General features: G+C 45.1%; 1 protein-coding gene and 1 long non-coding RNA gene across 3 annotated transcripts in view; one reads left to right on the forward strand and one right to left on the reverse strand.

Annotated features, from left to right (window-relative positions):
• The first annotated feature begins 5,181 nt into the window (after positions 1-5,181).
• LOC311267115 overlaps positions 5,182-22,031 on the forward strand; it is a 37,685-nt gene continuing 20,835 nt past the window's right edge. The window contains exons 1-3 of the long non-coding RNA XR_014623793.1: positions 5,182-5,255; positions 5,490-5,619; positions 21,822-21,877. This is a non-coding gene — a long non-coding RNA (uncharacterized lncRNA). The remainder of the gene's footprint in view (positions 5,256-5,489; positions 5,620-21,821; positions 21,878-22,031) is intronic.
• Positions 9,507-17,615, reverse strand: pcdh18a (protocadherin 18a). 2 transcript variants are annotated; one of them, XM_084380687.1, is made up of 4 exons: positions 14,719-17,615; positions 13,992-14,080; positions 13,160-13,332; positions 9,507-11,173 (listed from the first exon to the last, which is right to left on the reverse strand). In XM_084380687.1, the coding sequence occupies exons 1-4, from the start codon at positions 17,191-17,193 to the stop codon at positions 10,347-10,349; spliced, it is 3,564 nt and encodes a 1,187-aa protein (XP_084236813.1). In that variant the 5' UTR covers positions 17,194-17,615; the 3' UTR covers positions 9,507-10,346. The 2 variants fall into 2 exon arrangements, with proteins under 2 accessions (XP_084236813.1, XP_084236814.1); XM_084380688.1 differs by having other exon boundaries at positions 13,992-14,047; positions 14,719-17,614.

A 22,031-nucleotide genomic window follows, 5' to 3' on the forward strand; every position in this document is an offset into this window, starting at 1 on the left:
CAGCCGCTAGGGGTCTCTCAATCAAAATAATGAAAACGTCATCTCTGATGATGTTGTTTCTTTTTCCACTTGTTCTTAATGTGCTGTTTCCTTTCAGAATACTTATAATTATTATAATTATAATGTGTTTATGTAAAGTGTTTGGGTATCATGAAAAGTCTATATATATATAAAATGGATCATTATTATTGTTATTATAACAAAAGACAGAAGTGTAGGATCATGGGAGCTGTTTTCCTCATTGTGAAACGACCACCACTGCTGATGAAAATCTATCTGACATGACATGCAGTCACCTTCTGCCTCAGTCTGTTCCACTGTTTTTCCCAGAACTTAGGTGACCAAATTAAAGGCACCGTTGCCTTGAATAAAATTATGGATTTCTTTGGGTTTGAAAACTGTTGGAAACATTTGGGACACAAATGTACACAAATCAACAAAATACTGTCTGTATATGACACAGGTCTTGTCATGTTTTGACATTTTAATACCAAAATGTTACATATCAGAACATTAAAGCTACAGTAAGGTCACATAAATCGTCAGCTATCGTCACCAGCTAGTTGGCTAACTCTGTATTGTAGTAATAAGTTAATGACGCTTAATTCCATTCTTATCAGCCTACTTTCCAGCAGCATTTGGCAGCTGCTGGTAGTGGAACATGTACTGCAGCTGCTAAAGAAAAATACATTTTTCAAACAAAACTCCAACAGTTAATTAGTTAGTTGATTGTTGGGACACAAGGGTGTGTCTGTGGCAGTTTTATTGCTTCTTCTACCTGTCACGTCTCACGGGAATTGCATGTGTTGTGTTAGCTAGCCAGAGCCAACAGATTAAAACAGGTTGCGTTTTTTGGTTTCGGGAAATGTTATGCTTTCTATTTAATATTGAACATTATCACTGGCGGAGTCCGCCTCTCCCAAATGATCTATGTTGCGTGTGTCATTTTAATTGCATTAAGCAGGGCTGAACCTTAAGAATTATAACTTTAAAGCAGCTACAAGGAAGTTGCAGTCCTGCTAACCCCTTCCGAAAAAAGCATAACAAAGGAGACGCAGTGACGTACTGTCCCACCAGACTACAGAGCAGCTTCTTAAATCCCCCCTTCTTTATTTTGTTGTAGCTCCCAATAACACCCTCCGACCCCCAAATTCCATTCGAGCTCACTCCTTACGCTTTGAAACTCTACCGTAAACCGTGCCGACTTTCTTTCACGGAACAGTTTTCGCTGCTCATGTTTGAAATAGGACGTGACATTTTCCTACAGGTTTAAATAATGCAGCAGTCAGAAGCCGGCATGTTTGCCTCGTGTTGTAACTCCCAAAAAAAACCCAACAAAAAATCAAAAAAAACATCTCAAAACATACCAAAAACATGGCTTCTGTCTTTGCGCATCTCAACAACATGTCCAAAATAGCTTTACTTGTTTGCTTGAGGAATACATGACACCATGCTCGAGCTGTATGGGAACATGAAGAATCCTCAACCAGACAAGAGAAGCATTGTAGTGAGGTTGTTTGATACTTTGCTGTTGGGAACACACACATACAAACCCAGACCCACACACACACAGGCACACACAAACACACAGGGTTGATTTCTTGGTAAGAATAAGGCAGTACAAGCAGACCCAGGGTTGCTGTGATCTCTGGATAAATGGCCTCTGGTATCACTTTACTCCGCTGAAAACACACACACACGCAACGTATCTCCATACTGCTGCAAAGGTTGACGAATAATTCTAACATATGAGGCATAAGCATGGATACAAGCTCTCCCTGCCACCACACATACACACACACACCCACACACACACCAAAAGGGAGATGAATTACTGAGTGGATGGGATCTGACGTAACCCGTGGTGGAAGTAGGTCACAAGAGGGGGAGACAGGTCATCAGGGAAATAACACTGCAGTTGCACTACCTTTCTCTTTATCTGAATCCCCCTCTCAGTTTCATTGTCTTTTTCCATCTCTCTGCTCATCCTCTATTGCCTTATTTTTCTGTGGCTCTTATAACACTTCGGTTTAAATTATTTTATCCATGACACTCCCGAACAACAATAATGTTGCTAAAGTTGTATTCAAAATGTAAGATTCCGAGACAGAAAAACAGAGAGAAAAGGCAACAGCAATTCTCACATTGATCATTTGATGCCGGCTGGTATACACCGATTCTGAACTTGGTAAGGAGAGAGTCGGAGTGAAACTTCACCTTCGCAGTTCTGTTTAGGAAGTAAGAAAACCTCTTTCACAGTAACACTAACATTTGTAATAACGCAAATTAGCCTACTAAAATATTCAACACATCCTCACCGAAATGACTGAAAGGTTGATTGTCAGTGACTCCCAGAAAGGCATATATCACCTTCTCAAACCAAAGTTTGGTTAAGGCACTAAAATAAATTGGTGAGTTTAGGCATGTAAACCACTTGGTTAGGTTGAGGCACGTAAACTACTTGGTTAGGTTGAGGCACTTGAACTACTTGGTGAGGTTGAGGCACGTAAACTACTTGGTTAGGTTGAGGCACTTGAACTACTTGGTTAGGTTGAGGCACTTGAACTACTTGGTTAGGTTGAGGCACGTAAACTACTTGGTTAAGTTGAGGCACTTAAACTACTTGGTTAGGTTTAAGCACAAAACACTACTTTGTTAGGTTTAGGAAACATTGTGGTTTGGCTTGAAATAACTACGTTACTTATGAAACTTCAGCTAAGAACATACTTATGTTATGTATGACTTAAGTTGCGGGACATAGCTTGACTGTAAGTACATTAAAATAACAGCGTTAACGTTCATTCTGACACTGAATACAAACAGTGATCTCCTGTGTGAAGGTGCCTTATTGAGCCATCCATCTGTCCTCAATTATGTTCTTTATATTACTTTGCCTGACTTCCTCCTTTGTTGCCATAATAATAACTATAGCCATTTGAGGGTCACAAGAATGGTTAATATGGGTTGTAATGAGCTGCTTTTATGCTCAACCTATATGGTAGTTTTTCTGATAAGGACGACCTTTAAAAAAGATCAAGTGGTACATTGCATGGACTTTGAGGAAATACACTTATTCATTAAAACATCCTAGAGGAGCAATCTCAAGGTGAGACTGTGGCCTACTGTGCCACAGTACAGTAATGAATTGTTGCAGGATATAATACCATGTTAAACCACACCATGTTCAACTTAACATTTCATTCATTCATTCATCGTTTCATTGTGTACAGCTTTTACAGAGCAGGCTAGCTCACACTCTTTATGCTAGTAAGCTAGGCTAATCACCTCCTGGCTCTAGCGCCATACTTAACGTACAGACCTGAGATCAAATCATCTCCACAGCAAAGTGAATAAGGTTATTTTTCAAAATGGCAGACTATTTTTTATATGTATCCTTTAAGTTGCCTTTAACAGACACAATTTCCCACAAGACCTTGACAGGTGAAATGTCACCGACATACTGAGGACAGATGAGGACAGAAGGATTTATTTATTTAGACAGCAGACATTTCAGCTCAAAAGTTGACATTAGCAGAGCAGGAAACAAGCAACAGTTAGCATTGCACACGCTGGTAAATCTTCACGGGAGCTGGCGCATTTTCTAAATGATAACAAATTAATCCTCAGTTATTTTAAAATCACATAGGATTAAAATTCTAACAGCGGGTGCTGTAGAAGATAATGATTTGTCTTAAAATATGGATGGTAAACCCCAGGAAGATGTTCACTCTTTGAGAGAGTGAACATCGCTGCGTCTCTCTTTTATGCATTTTCTCCCAGTTTAAGTGCAGGAACAACCTGAACCTGCATCAAATTCTGCCCTCGCCCTCATTACTCTGTCTTTCTAATACATTTTTTTTTTCCTTCCACTTTTGCATAATTTACATTCGGCCTTGGATAAAGTCACAACCCACAACAAAGCAGTCTCCTCCTATTCCAACTGACACACACACACAAACACACACACGACTGTGACTGTCTATACACATGCAGTAATTAAGCCATCTGGATATCAAACTAGCTAGCTTAGCCTCGGGGTAGAATGACGGCAGTGGCTTGGCATGTGTTTGTGTGTGTGCATGTGCCACTAGTGTATGTGCATGTGCCACTCATGTGTATGTGCATGTGTCTATATGATGTGGCATGAGGCCAAGCTACTGGCTGCGGCAGTGAGATTCTGTCTTTAGTCTCTATCACTCTGCACTAATCCAATTGTCCAGAGAGAGAGAGAGAGAGAGAGAGAGAGAGAGAGAGAGGTGGGGGTAAGAGAGATGGGGGAGAGAGAGAGTGAGAGAGGGAGCCTGTGAGGGAGGGCGCTCTACAACTGGCTGCTCTCCAATTCTAAATGGCAAGCCGGATGGGGATATCTATTAGAGGGTGAGAGTACAGCAAACACACCCAACCAGTCCAATACACTCACATCCAAACACACACATGCAAACAAAAAAAAACAAAACACACTAACACGCCTACATCAGCTTCCCACGGGCACATAAACAGGCACTCATTCACACACATTAAAGCCACAACGATGAGTGCAAGCGCACGCTCACTCACAAAAGAAATTTAAATCTCACAAGTCCTGGCTGCATAAAATGAAAGTGGATGGAAACCTGTAGGTGCATAAACCGAGATGCAATTAGAATGACAAAATGACTCAGCCTTAGCACTTTGCCTCTCTCTCTACAGCTCCTCAGCAGCTCTTGTTGATGGGGTGGCAGTATCTTGAGGTCTGAGTGCTGCTGTGAGAGCATATTCACCAGTGTTGGAAGACAGGTCTCACAGTGCCATCTGCTGGACAAATCCTTCTCTAATGGCTTCAGAACATCCCTCATGGCAGAAAATCACACGATTCAGTCCATATTAAGTCGCTCATGTATAAAAATCTTTGAAGTATGTTAAGAAAATGGCTGAATGTGCGACTCTGTACTACACAAATATGTTCTGGTTATGCACTGATATTATTACATGTGATCGACATGTGGAGTGGAACACAACTTGAATTCCCAGTTTTCACATGACGAGAGCAAAAACACAAATTAACTTAGAAGTTGAGCACATCTCTTTCAAAGCAGACACTTTGACTTATCATGCAGGTGTAACTAATAACACAGCTAATTACATTGCATTAATTGCACCAGCAGAGCCATCATCAATGTCATTAGTCACACCTGCTATGACAAGAAGTCTAAATGTCTGTTGTGGAAAAGCTCCGTGTATCTGTTTCATTTGGGAACAATGAAGACACAAACACAGTCGGTATTTTATAGGCCGATTCTGCAATGATTTAATTTAACCACTTTTGGGGAATTTTGCCATCCTGCATTTGCTTTGAAACACCACTTAGATTCGAGAGAAACGCTTCATTGCTTCTTAATGTGGGGAACTTGTCACAGGATGGTTAAAGGAATAAAACAGAAGAGTATCTTGTGTAAATGATGTTTATTTTGTTTCCCTGAATGTTCTCTTTTTTCCCATTTCTTTCTCAGAATCCTTCAAATAGACGAACCGAGAAGGAAAACAATCCCCTTCGGTTGAACCCGTCATGCGCACAACCTGCAGCAGAACATAACCCCTGAAGGGAGATCACAACTTCTGTGTTGGTCAGAAGCCATAAAGGTTGGGAATCACTGACTTAACTGAATCAATCCAAAAATTCTGAAAAATACGGATTTTAAGAGGTGCACTGGGTCATTTTGGGGAAGAAATTTAAATCAGAAGAGAAAGACGCTCTTCATTTTCATGACTGAATAAACTGGCTAAACAAACTGACAACACAATGTCATACTCTTTTACTTTGTTTATATGTGGCGGACCCTGCCACCTTTCTAGCTTCAAACTGTGTTCTGGGACCTTATTTTCCTTTGAGAGCAGCTTGTTTATTCACTTATGGAAAAAATAGTGAGTCCCTTTTTAAAAAATGTTCGTTTTGCTGTCTGGTCAGAACTTGCTGAGGGCTCATCCCCTAACAATTTAAAGTTTTGTCCGAGTATAACATGGACAGAATCTTGACAGGAAAACAAAGAAAGATTAGTGACACCCATCAAACAGATGCATCAGTCTAGTCAATACTATGAAGATTGCCTATCTTGCTCTTGAGTTTACTGTCAACACGGCGAGATACTCTTCTGTCCTCTTTTCAGAGGGAGTGACATTTTCTGACAGAAAGTTTTGGAAGCACACATCTATTGAAACCATCATCGCCGTCATTTCCAACCTGATGCTTAAAAGTCAGAATTCATATGTCATTTTTCCTTCTCCGGCTCTCTATTGAAAAGTTGGTATTGGGGTCAGTATAGAAGCTAGCCTCACAAAAGAGGGATGTTTTTTTGCCCAGAGTTCAGTCTCTCAGGCTGCACTTGCTTTTAAACTGCATATAAAATGTTCCATCAAAAGGATTGGTTGGCTGGTGGACAAGAAAGCAAAGCAACATGAGTGCTATTTAAAATTATTTTAAAATATGAACTATTGTCACAGAACTGGACCAACGTATTGAAACTCTGTATGAAATTCCATAAACGATAAGGCGTGAGACATACGAGGCATTCCATCACGGCAGCTTTATCACAGTGACTTGTTGTAGTATACACAACACCTGAGTTCTGTTTATATTACAGGCTTGCCAATATCCTGTTTCCCTGAACTAGTGCACCGAGGGTCACCGCGGTGTGTTTGACTTCAGATGAGCGCCGACTTCATGTCAGCACACCCAATAACCCTGCATAACACGAGGCTTCACCTTCTTAATTTCCTGTCATAATCACAAGACGGAGAAGAGGAAGGATTTTGTTAAGATTTCCAGTGTTTGTCTCAAATAAGCGAGGCTCTAATAGGTGTGACTTAACACTCGTGTCACAGCGATAATCAAAAAGAAACGATTAGCAAAATAATGATTGGGGAGGAATCACACAGCGGCGGAATGAGCTCAAATGAGATGAAGTAGAGACGAGTATTACAAATTATAATGTCTGTGGGGACACGGGGCTGTGATATGAGCTGAGAATGCTGCTGGGATTTGGATGTGTGTGTTTGTGTGTGAAGGAGAATATTTATGTGTGTGTGGGTATGTGTGTCTCAAACAGACAGATGGACAGACAGAAATAGCCAGAAGATGAGAGTGAGATATGGAGGTATGCAGAGGGAGAGATGGAAGAGAGCAGGTTTAAGAATGAGTGAAAGGCTGACAAACAATTTAATGGTGGATTTGCTAAGACAATAAGAAGCTGGAGTTCATATTTCAACATCTTATCAGTGCCTCTGCTGTATTTGTGTAAAATTAATTATCTGAGCGGTAATAAATGAGCACTACCGGATCTTTCACCCGGTGTGTTTTTTTTTCTATTACACACATCATTACCCTATGCCAAAGAAATTTCTCGTTGCTAAAGATCATCCATCATGTATTGCCAATCTAATTTTCAAATGAGACACACACTCGGTGAAATATATCCTGCTAATGCCGCTTTTGTGAAGCTCTAATTTTCTCATGTTACCCGGGTTCATTTGGCTTAATATAAGCTTGACTTTGTAAGTTGTACCTAGTTAGTTTAAGACTTTGGGGAAATGCCTCTTCCTTTTCATGTGGAGTTTTAGATGAGAAGATTTATACCTCTCCTGTGATTATCCACTGAAGATGATGTTACAGCCAGCAACCAGCTAGCTTAGTTTAACAAAGACAGTGGAAACGGAGGGAAACCGCTAACTTGGCCTAAAAGATAGAACATGTTATCGAGGTGAGCTCTCTGTGTGCTGGTTTTTGTTGCCTTTGTTGCTCTGCTACAGCTAGCTTAGCATAAAAAGGGAATTGAAACGGGGGGAAACGGCTAACCTGGCACACAAGATAGAGCATGTTATTTACAGTAGTAATTTATATGCTTGTTGTTTTGTTTTTTTTGTTTGTCACCATTTTGTTTGTCACTATGCTAAGGCTGTAGCTTCATATTTACCAAATACAAATTTAAGAGGGGTAGCTGTCAATCTTGCTATTTAACTTTAAGCATATTCAAAAATGTTGAAGTATTCCTTTAAAGCCCTTCAATATAATGACCATACTTTATGTCATGGCCAGTACCTCGTAGATATTAACAGATTAGCCTATGAGGCTACCTCACTAGCCCACTGCTCTGCTACAGTTAGATAGGAAATATTTAGTCACAGCTAGCAGCCAGCTAGCTTAGCGTAATAAAGAGAGTGGAGGAAGAGAGAGAGTAGCAGGAACCGCTAACCTGGCAAACATGATAAAGCATGTTTTTAATTGCAGTAGGGATTTATATCATTATATATATATAATTTACTGTTACCTTTAAATTGACCTAGGCTACCTGTTACCTATTCCCAGTCTTTTTACTATGCTAAGGCTTTAGCTTCATATTTATCATACAAATTTAAGGAGGGTAAGCTATCAATCATGTTATCTAACGTTAAGCTTGTTTCACAAAATGTTGAACTATTCCTTAGGCACAACAGCTCGTAGATATCATCGGTATTAGTTCTCTGCTACAGTAAGATATGAAACTAGTTTGATTTACAGGAGGCTAAGCTAATTTAGCACTGAGCATGCTTTAGTTTCCTTCACTCACACAGCCCCTGCTTGTTGTTTATTGAGGCTTGGCCTCTTTAATGATGAAGACAAATGAGCTCATTACTAAGTGTTTGCACGTGCGTGTGAGAGTGAATGCGTGTGTGTTCTGCATCTGTGGGTCTACTGTAGCCTATGTTCTCATGAGTGTGTGTGTGTGTGTGTGTGTGTGTGTGTGGTCTTGTGTCTGTTTAGTGGCTGTGTGCGCGCGTATGCAAATCCTAACCTTTACCTTGTTAAAGCTCTGTCTCATGAGGTTAATTGCTTCATTTAGCCTTTAGTTGTTGAATGTTACCTCCTTTAAACTCAATGTTCTCTTTTCCCTCGACTGTGTGTGGCTAACGTGTTCTCGTGCTCATGAGTGTATCATCCCCAAGTTAAGCCCTCATGATCACCGGCAGAGTGAGTGAGTGAGTGAGGGGAGGGGAAGGACTCACTCCCCCACTTCATATTTAATTGTATTACGTGTCCATATGGCTGCGATGTACAGCAACACGCTCTTGATTCCTCATCTTGTGCAGCTATTATCAGATGCCGTTCATTTGCTGAGCGTATTTACCATAAACGTGACACTTTCATGGATGAGAGAGGCACTGAGACAGAGAATCTCCCACTCTGAAACTAAATTAAGGCCTAAATGCATTTTAATCTAAAGAGATCATTTGGGAATAAATTCATAGCTAATGGCGTGTTTATTAGCAGAGTCATGCATGTGAATTGTGGAATAATGAGGCTCGGGGAGGGTTTGCCCGGAAAGCACATAGCAGATTTTGTTGGCTGTGGATACAGAGGCTGCTGCAGTCCTGATGCTGAACATTAGGGGGTGCTAAGAGACAGGGGGGGCAAATGGAGCCACTTAGTGAGGAGAGCACATGAGGAATGAATGAAGGAAGTAATGAAGTGTCCAATAATGTTTTTCAGACATAACCCTGTTAAGAATCCCTCCACTTTATTTATCATCCAATGGTCACAATGTTACCATACAAAACCAACTTCCAACATGGAACTGCATTGGAATGTGATTATTTTTAATACGCACACACACATATTCAATAACAAAATTAAATACAATTGTTTTTATAAAATAAACAGGGCAGAGGGAAAGAGACACATTAAGTGATATTAAGACATGCAGTGACAATTATAAAAAATAGACATTTCTTTTCTTTTTCTGTACAAACATACATGGACACATATAAATATATAGAAGTAAAAAAGAGTGTATTTTTAAAATACAAAGGTCAAATTGTACAGTTACATTCCATAATAACAAAACAGAAGACATAGCACAATATTCAAGTGAGTTTGCCTTTTTCCACAGACACTGTACAGTATTGTACACTGTAAAAGCTCAAATTAGATCACACAACTGTTGGTTCCTCCCTGTGGAGCCTGTTCACGCTGCTGTAAACATTACAAATGAAGAAAGGGTACAGTTTCTGTTGGTGGATTTCCGTTTGAAATCATTCGTTCAAGCAACTTTCGGAGAGAACGGAACAACAACTGAGCAATCTGTTCTCGGAGCGCTCGCTTTGATGCCTTTTAGTCACCTCAATCACAAATTCAGTGCCGCGCTTTACTTTCCTCTGCGAGTCTCTCGGCACTGAGCGGACGAGAGGATATTTGGTAAAAAATCAACAAGACAAGCATTACAGTGAATGAGAAACAGTCATCGTAAAGTTTATATATGTTGGCACGAAGAACAAGCATTTGCCAGGATGTGGTGATAGGTGAAACCATGCGGCGGTTTCTCTCTTCTTCTCTCGCTCTAGTTCTGCCTGACGTCCTGCAGCAGCTTGTTGATCTCGTGGACCAGCTCGCTAGCGTCCATGCCGGCCTCGTGGCGGCTCTCGCTGCGCTTGCCACCCGGGTGGCCCTGGTGGAAGACGCCTTCAAAGTCGTCTTCCTCGTAATTCTCTGGGATTTCCTCCATGGCTGGCAGCCATTTGAGGTGTGGCGGCTGTCCGTTGGCGGAGTTGGGCGTGGAGGTGGAGGCTGGGGAAGAAGAGGAGGACACGTTGGTTCCCACGGATCCACTTCCAGGGTTTAGATAGTGGGTGTTGGCCGCCCATGCAGCCACACCTGGGGGGTAAGCGGGACCTTTCCCACCTGGCAACAACCCTCTCCTGTTGTCCTGAGGAACAGCATTGTTACTATGGTTACCAGCAGCGTTGCCCCCGCGCCCGCTTCCTCTCTCAGTGGTTGTCGAGGACGAGGGTGGGCTTGTTTCAGTGCACTCCGTGTACGAGTCCATATTGGGAGGGAGGAGCCGCTGGAAAACAGAGTTCATCTCTGTGAGGAGGGAGCCAGCCCCTCCTCCAGCCGCACAAGCATCACCTCCTCCCCCGGCCACGACTCCCCCGGCCCCCGCCTCTTCGTTCCCAGCCTCCTTGCCAAAGGTGGAGAAGCTCTTGCGGCGTTCCGAGTCAACGGAGGACTGGTCATCGTCGATCGGGGGCTGCTGCGCGGACTCCTCCCCGGGGATGTACATGTTGTTGCGGTAGTCAGCGGAGGAAGCGGGGGAGGAGAGTGGGGGCATCCAGCACTGGTCAGAGTGTCCCAAGACGCGACACTCATCCGTGCACAGTCTCATAGCTGAAGGAGGGAAAAAAACAGAGAGAGAAGGAGAGAGAGTGATGAGCTGGTCCAGATGCAGAAACTTTTTTTCTTTTTTTTGTTATGACAAACGCTGTACATGAAACAGAATGAGAAATAGAGACAAAAATGGGGAATGACTGCAAAACAAAACAAGTCTGATACATCAGATGTTCAAAACTCTTCTGACAGGAGAGGAGTTTGTTAGAAATGTTTGTTGCTGTGGTAGGAAAAAATGTCAATATAGATAAATAAAACAATAATGCCTCAATAATACAATAATTCTTGAATAATACAAAACTGATATGAACCCTGAGACTGCAGCAAGATGGGTAATGTAGTGTTATCTTTGAAGAGATACACAGTTCAGCAGGGAGTCGAGGTGCTTTTTTTTTTAGCATTAAACAAGAGCAGGAATGCTGCTGAGTATGACAAACCATGTCTCATTGTGTTAGCATGTGAATACTCCATGTACAATGCCTATTAAATATTTCATCGTCTTTCATTAATATCAAAATCACAGCTCAGCTTGGTAGTGGTGAGTTTTCTTTTTCCTGATCTCTCCATATTCCTGGGTGGAGGACCAGATTGGTGATATTTACAGCTCGCAGCATGGAAATCCAGGTAGTGCCAGGTAGGAAAACAATCACAGGGACTAGATAAATAAATGAATAACCACCCAAATGGCATTACAGGCAGATGTTAATGTGATATTTGGCTGCTCTGCCAAACATGCCCGCATCCCGTGACTACGCAGCTGAGGCAGGGATTTGCTTGTTTAGTTCTTTTATCATATCTAGCATGAATAGCCACCCATCTAAATAGAAAAATCTAAACAAATTAAATCTATTGAAGAGAAACAGGGATAATCCCCCCCCCTCGGCCCATTATCTCCTTCCCCTCCCCTTTTTTTTGCATTAGCATAAAAGATAGGGAAAGGGAAGGGGAGGGTGGGGTTGTGCAACACCTCCAAGTCTTTCTCAAAGGGAGAAAAAAAAGAGATGCAGAAAGACCGTCCATGTCCGCCACCCCTCCTTTTATCCATCTCAATAAAGATAGAGAATACATTAACAGGTACAGAGGGAGAGAGAGGGAGATGCTGAGGAGCTCTCAGGCATGTAGGAGAGAGCGAGAGAGGGGCAGTGTATGTGGGAGAGAGAGAATAACATCATTCTAAAAGCAATTACTATGAATTCTCCTCAGTTCAGACATGAAAGCGCACCACTGTCACTCACCAGGGGGAAAAAAAGAGAAAGAAAAAGAAAAAGGAAAGAGGAAAAAAAGGGAATGAAAAAAACAGCACACTGAGACGCATACCGATGAGTGACAGGCGACTCATCTCCGCTCCAGGGAGGATTTTACAGACACGACTCTAACTTAGGGGCAGATAACGCACACACTCACACAGAGAACCACACACACAGCAACACAAACAGCCCAGACACACTGTAACCTCTCTGGGTGTGATAACGAGCGTGGAAATGAGGACTGTGTGGAAGAATGGGGCTGAGTACAATGGCGATTGTGTTGGCAACAGGGTGAATGGAGTGGCTGTATAGGCAGGTGGACGGACAAATAATGGGCTCAGGGCCCGAAGCTGTCCGTGGTGCTGAAATTTGTCAGGCAAGGAGGCACATTAGAAGGCTGGGTGTGGTATGGAGGTAGAGAGGTTAGGGCCATTCATGGCTAGTTCGTTTAAGTTTTGGAGGAAAACAGACGAGGAATGAGAATTTTTGAGTAGTTTCAATCGGCCCAAGTCGATCAAACCCAGGCGAAGTCCTTTGGAAAGTATGACTTCATAACTTTCTCAAGATTAATCCGAGGTGCGACTGGCGCTCTGGAGCTGAGGCGATAGTTGAGTGTGAGGTGCTGCTATAAGGGGGTGTTAGGCATGTGACTGAGCTCAATTTGGCAAGTCGAGGTAAGGAGTGAGAAATGGGGGAAAGGAAGTGTGTGACTGGGTGTGTCCCATTCCCGAGAGCTCACCTGGGTGGAGTCGATGGTGCATTTCGAGGTGGATCAGGTCAGAAAAGCCCTCCCCCAGCAGCAGCCTGTCCACGGGGGATTCCCGCCCCATGTCACAGTCACTGTCCCCCGCCTCGCTGTCCCCACGGCCACTGTCCTTCAGGCTGAACTTGTCCATGTCTTGTAACGCATACCTGAGTGGGCAGAACACAAACGCATATAGGTATCAATCAGTCGGAGATTCCGAATCTGCAAAACAAGTTGACATTTTGCAAACACAGAGCTGAGTGCCTTCTGTTTGGCAGGCTGATAGAATCTGTCCTCCGACAAGACTAATGACAAATAAATCCATCCTATAAAACTTGAGGCTGCTTCTGGAATCTGTCAAATCTCGAGACAAGTCTCGGGCCCATAAATTCTACATCGCAGGTAGATCCCCTCAATAAATCTATCACAACAGCCACTGGGGGCATCAATAAATCTATCATCTAGAGATCATGAGGGGATATTATGATGAAAGTAATGATGGATGCACACTTTGCCAAACTGAGCCCGATTTTGTCAAGAAGAGAGGCACCGAGAGAATAGTCGTGACACTCAGACAAATGAGTTGCAGACTTCAGAACTGAATGACATCGGTATGGTAACAACTGGAATGTAAAGGAGTACATTTAAACGCCATCAAAACCATGATCTACATGTAACTGACCGACTGACAGGCAACAGTTCACAACAGGCATGTAATACACAATGAAACACAAGTGGTTTAAAAAAGTAAACAAAAGATAATCTTTCAGGGGAGGTGGGAAGGGGGGAGGGGGGGAGGGGGGGCTGAGGGATAGGGGTAAATTACCTGTAGCTGCGGGAGTATTTGTTGCCACGGAAACTGGGTCTGGGCTGGTACTGGCCCTGATGGAGCATGGACAGAAGCTGTGAGACTTGCTACATCCGAAAATAACAAAAAAAACAAAACAAAAATAAAACAAACAAAAAAAAAAAGAAAGGGGGAGGGGGGATGAATAACGGATGGGTAATTGGGGAGGGGTAAAAAAAGAGAGAGACAAGACAGAAGACAAAATAATGGATGAGTAAACACAAAATGGATGATGGAGAGGCTGCTAAAAATGGATGAGACAAAATGGATGACGTTACAAACGAATAAAAAGGTGGTGGTGTGGGTAGTTGAGGGGGTTCTAGATGACTATGGAGACATATGACTGAGGGGTGAGTGGTGGTTATGGTGGAGGTGATGGTGACAGGGTGTAAACAAGGTAAAGACAAAGACACATCTATAATCATCAACAGTTTTAATGAGAGTCAGTTTGAACTACAGGGCAGTGTTGATTAAGTCACTGTCACACATGGAGATGAGTTAATTTGCTCAAACGGAGACAGCTGCGTGAGGATGGGGAGGCTGGGGTGTGTGTGTGTGAGTGAGTGTGTGTGCGAGTGTGTGTCTGTGGGTGTGTATGAGTGAGAGAGAGAAAATTTGTAAAGGGGCTAAGGGACCACATTTAAAATTTCTGAGAACAATTAGCTCCTGTGTGTGTGTGTGTGTGTGTGTGTGTGTGTCTGCTCACCTCCACCGGTGGAGTAGCGTGCGCCAGCTCCAGGGCAAAGCTCTCTGGGATGTGATTGGACGAGATGGTCACCAGGCTGTTCAGTGATTGGCGGCTGTGGTGATTCTGCCTGCTCCCCATCTGGGCTCGCTCCATGGGGGGCGTGGCCGAAGGTGAGCGGTGGTGAGCTCTGATTGGCAGGGTGCCGTTCACCGTGGGGACGAGGGTGATGTCACCTTTGTGGATCTGGCGCGAGGGCTTTTTGGGGTGGTGCTGGTGGGTCGATTCGGCCACCCGGCAGTTGTAGGAGTGTCTCGTGTCCTTCTTCTCGCGGTTGCAGTGGGCGGCGAACACCACCATGATGACCAGGAGCAAGGCGCAGATGGCCCCCAGGGAGATGATGATGATCAGGGACACGTCCAGAGAAGACTCGCCCTGGTCCATCACCTGGACGTGGTTCTCGATGTTCTCATAGAGGGTGATCTTCAGCACCGCCTTAGCGCTCAGGCTCTCCCTTCCTTGATCTCGGACCACGATTGTCAGCTCAGCGTGCTCATGTGGGAAGTTCTCCAGGCTGGCGTTGGCGTGGATTTCACAGGTTCTTGGGTCAATAAGAAAGAAGCCCTCCTCGTTGCCACTGACGATGGAGCAAATGAGCTCAGCGTTGACCCCCGTGTCACGATCAGTCGCCCTGACCACGGTCACCAAGTGTCCCGCCTCTGTGAACTTCGACGCCGGTACGTCAGCAGTGAAGTTCCACAGCTGGGGGACCACGATGACTGGAGGGTTGTCATTCTCATCCAGAATGTTGAGAATGACGGTGGCGTTGCTGAGCAGAGGTGGTTTCCCTGCATCTTTGGCTTGCACAACGAAGGAGATGCGACTCACATCCTCACGATCGAAGGTGCGCAGAGCATAGATGGCGCCATTGGATGGGTCAATGGTGACGTAGGTGGAGATGGAGCTTCCGTGAACGGAGTTCTCCAAGATGGAGTAGCTCACCTGTCCGTTATTGTCCAGATCAGGGTCAGTGGCCATGATGGAGGTCAGATACGCTCCAGGGGCATTGTTCTCTGATTTAAAGATCTCGTATCGCCCCTTCTCAAAGCGTGGCGGGTTGTCATTCTCATCAGTGACATGCACAGTGAAATGTTTAACTGTAGAGAGACTGGGGGTCCCCCGGTCCTCAGCCACCACCGTCAGACTGAACTCTGACCTCTTCTCTCGGTCCAAAGACACATTGGTCAGAATCATGTAGTTGTTCTCGTAGGTCTTCTGCAGTTTGAAATATCCTTGCCCATGAAGTTTACACTCTACCTCTCCGTTCAAAGCAGAGTCCAAGTCCTCCACCCTCACCAGAGCTACAAACGTGTCCAGAGGAGACGCCTCTGATATGTAAGCTGCATCCCCGTTCCCCTGAGAGGACATGAGGTTGATGCTGATGTCTGGTTTATTGTCGTTCACATCGACCACTTTGACCAGGATCTTACAGTGAGCTGGCATCGAGTTCGGACCCATGTCCTGCGCCTGGACATCAATGTCATAAGAGTTCACCGTCTCATAGTCCACGCGCCTGACGAGGGTCAGGTGACCGCTGTCGGGGTTAATTTTGAACGTCTCCATGATTTTGGGGGACACGTGACTGCTGAATGAGTAGACTATTTTGGCGTTGGTGCCATCATCTGCGTCAGTGGCGTTTAAGTCGATGAGCAGAGTGCCAACAGGTGAGTTTTCTGGCAGATTTATGACATATGACGACTTTTCAAAAACTGGGCTGTTATCATTCGAGTCTGCAACGTTGATTTTGAGGAGGGTCGTACCCGTTCTGGGGGGAACGCCCCTGTCAGAGGCCGTGTATTGAAGTTCATAACTGGAGCGCACCTCCCGATCCAGCTCCCTGAGCACCACCAGCTCTGCGTATTTCGCCCCGTCAGTCCTGGACTGGATGTCTATCTTGAAGAAGTTGTTGGGCTCTAAGGCATACGTGTACAGTGAGTTCTCCCCGACGTCGGGGTCCGTGGCGCTGTCCAGGGGAATGCGCGCTCCCACGGCCGCGCTCTCGGAGATCTCAATGGGGATGACGGCGCGGGCGAACTGTGGTGCGTTATCGTTAATGTCCAACACTTCCACATCGACGTGAAACAGCTGCAGGTGCTCAGTGGGGAGTGTCAGCACGTCGAATTGAATGGAGCAGTTGAGGTTCTTTTCGCAGAGTTTCTCGCGGTCAATTTTGGTCCTGATGCTGATTTCTCCGTCCTGCTCGCGCACCGTGAGGAAGGACGAGCTCCCTCTTTGCATAGCTCTGAAGCGCAGCGACACCGAGCTGGGAAGTTTCGCCAGAATATCAGCGACATCGTCTTTCAAACGGGCAATAACCGTGCCGACCTTCTGCTCCTCGTAAATCTGATATTTCAGCGTCTTACCGGAGACGTGTTGTGTTGCCAGCGCCAAAACAGCCAGAACTTTCCACATTCTTGTCAGAAATAGTCCCTTCATTTTTCCTGCTTGCGTTTTTCTTTGTGGATGCCAAAAAACAGATCCAAAATAACAGCTCCAAAACGCAGCCAGCTCCAGTTTTAACTTACTAAACGCTGCGCTCCAACAGTCAGCAGCTGCATTGCTTTCTCCGCGGAGCGAGAAGAGGAAAAAAACATTCGACTGTTAAACGCAAGCTCGCTCAAGTTGCACTAAATTCCATAAAAGCATCCGAATTCCTCTCTATCTGTCCTCCCTTGTCACACAGATCTGTTGCGCACATCCAGTGTCCGGGAGAAGCTGCTGAGTGCCACTGAAATCTGTGCGCCTTTCTCCCTCTCCTCCCTGCGTCTGGTCTTGTGCGCCGTGCGCTCTCTTTCGCTCCCTCTCTCCGTTTGAGGTGCCTCTGCACAGACTTGCCCAAAATAACCCGCCTCTAACCAACTTGTTGTACATCAGCCACGGCCCCCTTTTTCACATCCCGGGAAAGACAAACGCTCCTTAAATCAAAAGCTGGCTGGTGGCCACTCAAACTCCAGAAGAGGAGGCGCAAGAGGGGAGGAAAAGAGGAGAAAGTGGGGGGGTAAAGAAAACCCCGCCCTGTGGGGTTCACTCTCTCTACTTTTTTTTTTTTAAAGAGTAACGATCAAGCCGCTACAATGGACAGGGGAGAAAATAAACCCAAGAAGAAAACATTCATTCAGGCTTACCCAGCCGTTTTTCATAGCTATAAAACCGCAGGAAGGTTTACGAGTTTCTCGCTTCGGGTCTGTTCTCCCCAGACAGCATGGGAACACAAAGAGTCTAAATTCTCATTAGACAAGACAAAGATAGAGTCACCAATCATCAGCACCGCCACCAAACACCTCCAGAGCCTCTATAGGCACACTTTTGATATATAAAATATAACCCAGCCCAGCCATGAGCAGCTGTCACCACTCACTCCCACTATGTGTCTGACGCACTGGATGCCTTGGCATTAGTGTGTTTGCATGCCAGGAGCTTATACTGTATCAAGTCTTTCTCTGCTCTTTCAAGTGGCAGCTGACGACCCCCCTCTCCATGCACAGGCACTTTATGTGGGGGATGTTTTGAGTGCAGTTTATATATATATATTTTTCACATGCGCCTCATCTGTGGCTGTCTACGGGTGAGAGTATAAGCCGGGTAAGCCGTGTGGCGAATCGCGTAGAAAGGGAGCCGGACTCTAATGAATGCCTTTAAAGAGTTGGTCACGCCGAGGAACAGCTCTGTCCCCGTGCACAGATCTGTTCAACATCACTTCAAAACTCCCCGCAGGACGGGTTTCCGATAACGAGCAGCACAGCATCCAGAAGCTCACCAGTTCAGGCAGGCGAGGAATACAAAAAAAAAAAAGTCTGATTCGTGTGAATGCGCACGCACAGGCGCGAGGGACGAGGAGAGAAACAGAGAAATGAAAGCAGTGAGGAAAAAGAGAGAGTGGTGGGGGGAGATCTGAGCTTTAACGAATGTTCACAACTGGGACCGTGCATTCTGGAGACCATCTGGCGCGGTTTGTCTGGCACCGGGACCCGGCGATTACAGGCGACCAAACAAGACTCCAGCGGAGTCCCGAACCCCCACACAACTGCGAGGAAATGAGTTGTCACGGGGGGATTGTGGAGTACCGAGCAGCCTTTCCACATCCATTCACACATCTTTGGCGCGCGCACGAGGCTGCGCTGTGCCCGCGCGTGCGCCAAAGTGAGACAAAATGCGCCCTCAGCTAATGGGGACTAAAGTTATGGCAAGCTTCTGCCAGAGCCCTCTCAGAGTTCTACACAATATTAAAGCAGAAGTTGGAGAGGAGAGACTGTCCCGCTGCACAACTCACTGGTCCACAAGTCGCTTCTCACTCAGAATCAATTCAGAAACTGTAATTAACCTTCAGAAACAGATAGATAGATAGAGAATCTGCTAAACAAATGAATAATTTACCACCAGCTGCTGCCGACTGTCTCAGAAATGTAACGTAAAAAAAAAAGCATCTCACGGACTTGATGATATTACGGAGCAGGTTATTCAGTGTGGGCTGATCTTTCAACGCGCAGCATCTGCACAGCTTCTGAAAACAATAGCTTATTAAATATTCCAAACGTGCACGGACATCAACCAGAAGCTCCCCGAGACCTCAATTGGCGGAAAAACCTTTATTCCCGCTCCCAGCGTCTATTCATCCCCGCCTGAGCCATGTCTGCAAAGTGTTTGCATTCACCCCTCTGTTTTTTTGCGCATCTTTCAACCACCAGCGCGCTTTTGGTTATTTAAACAGGTTTGATACGGGCGCCCGGCATTTCCATAGCTCCAAATGTTCACAATGCAGTAATGCAATTACTCCCTGCGTCCCAGAGAAGCTAATCACATTTGGAGAACAAAGTCAGCGCCGGAGTTTATGGAAGAAGGGAGCGAAAGAAAAGGAGCAGGGTTGGAGGGGGGGCGCGCCGGGGTCTTAAACAGCGCCCGGAATAAAACAATTAATGTATAGAAGGGGGTATAATCTAAGTGAAAAGCAGATGGAGCCTTAATACATTTAGGCACGCTACATAACCAGAGGAGCCGAACAAACATGGCCTTTATAGAGATTAAGAGCACCAATAATTGAGCTCAACATATTCCTCTTGCAGCAGGTGCAAAGACGCCGTGTTCTCTGGGAGTTATGCAGTTTGTGTTTAACTTCTCCTGCTCCCACCTCCCCGAAGATCTTCTTATTGATCCACAGGCGGCCCAGAAGCTCCAGATCGGTGTCTAGGCAAATGCATGCGATCAGCACAAACAAACAAACACACAGGGGCTGCCGGTCTGGCTCTCATTATTGCCTCTGTGTGTGCCGGGGCCCTTGTAGCCATAAAGTGATAGTGAGAATTAAGCGTCTGTCGCGAAACATTCATGGCCATCTCCAGCAACACCCCGCACACCTCCAAGTCAACAGGCGCAGCAGGTGGAGCGGCCATAGAAATGCGCCTCTGGACCCCGGTTCAGCTTGGAGTCAAGAGGAATGTCTGTGTGTGTGTGTGTGCGCCTGTGTGTGCGCGCGCGCTGATGCTGGTGGTTTTGGTTGTAAAGGCACGCGAGCATCTGTCGCCTCGTCTGTCCGCTCATTGTCACTTATTCAATTAGCAGCGATTTGGTGGATTCCGTTCCAGAGGGGAGGAGTTGGACCACAGAGGGGATGGGAGTTTGCTTTCACTGCTGCTGGAGGGAGAACACACACACACACACACACACACACACACACACACATTACCACCCCCATCACAGCAATGATTGTTATTCATCCTAGTCTCTTCTTCTTCTTCTCCCCCTCCTCTTTGCTTTCATTAGGGGTCCATAGAGCTTTATTACTTTATGACTGGTTGGTCACCATTGTGTGTGTGTGTGTGTGTGTGTGTGTGTGTGTGTGTGTGTGTGCGTGCAGACAAGAAAGAGTGCACTGCCTTGTTCTTGCTCACAGTGCATGCAGTGATCACACTCTGAGCGCAGCATATTGCAGGCGATGTCAACAGTTGGGCGACAAATTTATAGCCCAGGCAGAACTATGGGGCGAGGAAAGAATGCGTCTGGTCACCTTTAAAGTGGGCGCATTACTGCCCTGCTCCTCCAGTCCCTCAGCCCGCCACCCGATGAAAAGAACAGGCTGTTATTGCCTTCTTTTTTCTTTTTTTTCCCTTTACAGACTTTACTGACTTATGCGGCAGGAGAGGTGTATAAAATATTCATACCTTTTCTCTGCAAGACCAGTACAAAGTGTCATTTTGACTCCAGCACGGATACACTGTATGGTTGACCAATGCATTTTCCATTCCAGCCCATTCTACTGTTGAAGCCCGTGGCGGCCGCAAGTTTGTGAGCTGCCACTGCTCGGCTTTGAGTTTGGGCAGTTAAATTTTTACCCATTAGAGCTGGCCCCTTTCTCCGTGTTGTCAAACCAAATGAGACAGTCCTGCATTATGCGACTCTATTTTATTCTGTCCTGTTGTGGTTTCCGCGGATGGTGACTCTCGCGTTTGTTTGCCTGACATGAAGGAGCAGTTTGGGTGTCTAATCATCCAGTCATTCTTTCCTTGGCCTCATTTTCTGCCTCTGATTCATACCGAGTTGACTTTATGTGTACACACACGTGCGAGCGCACACACACGCACACACAGACTTTGTCTGACTGAATGGCAGTGACAGCGAGGTGCTTTGCCCCACTAAGACATGGCACAGAGAAACACAAAGGCTTCACAAGCAATCAGCAGCACAGCACTCAGGACTGAACACCTCTCTCTGTCTTTATATAAGGCTCAGCCTCACATTTAATGGGAAACCTCACCAGTTCTTTACAATCGCTTTTATTATTATTCTTCAAGTCATGCCTTAAAGGGTTATTCCAGTAAATTGCATTATACAGAAGGTCTTATGACAGTAATTTATGTTGGGTTGAGATAACATTGTACTCAGCGGAGTGACTGTTAAGATCTAGAGACACAGTGCCATTGCTATAACAAAGTCAGACGGAGCTAGAAGCAGAAGTTTTTGATCCCGAAATTGCACAGGAAATCAGTTTGTCCGTGCAGCTACAACAAGTATGATAGCGGGGTTTGTTTGAAACCTGTTTGATAATCTGTCTCCTTGTCTTTCTTCCCCAGTCAATCTTATTTCTCCGCTGATTTCCCAGCACTCCCAGATCTCACATATTATCTTGGTGAGTTCAATGTTTTTATTACTGATAGGAATTCAGGGACAAGTGAATGAAAATTAGAAAACGGAGCACGGTAGGTGCATCCCTCCACACAATGCCCACCAGTCCCCTTTAATTCAATGGGGTCTAATCCACTATCAAAATAAAATATAGCGAA

The sequence above is a fragment of the Pagrus pagrus genome (assembly GCF_965226575.1).
Source record: "Pagrus pagrus genome assembly, chromosome: 2".
In the NCBI taxonomy this organism is placed as follows: domain Eukaryota; kingdom Metazoa; phylum Chordata; class Actinopteri; order Spariformes; family Sparidae; genus Pagrus; species Pagrus pagrus.

What these genes read in the sequence shown, in the direction of transcription:
- pcdh18a (XM_084380687.1), bottom strand. Translation starts at nt 17,193, where the DNA reads ATGAAGGGACTATTTCTGACAAGAATGTGGAAAGTTCTGGCTGTTTTG. An exon ending in AAATACTCCCGCAGCTACAG is followed by an intron (nt 13,333 to 13,991) that starts GTAATTTACCCC and finishes CTGCCCACTCAG; the next exon opens with GTATGCGTTACAAGACATGG. An exon ending in GCACCATCGACTCCACCCAG is followed by an intron (nt 11,174 to 13,159) that starts GTGAGCTCTCGG and finishes TCCCTCCTTCAG; the next exon opens with CTATGAGACTGTGCACGGAT.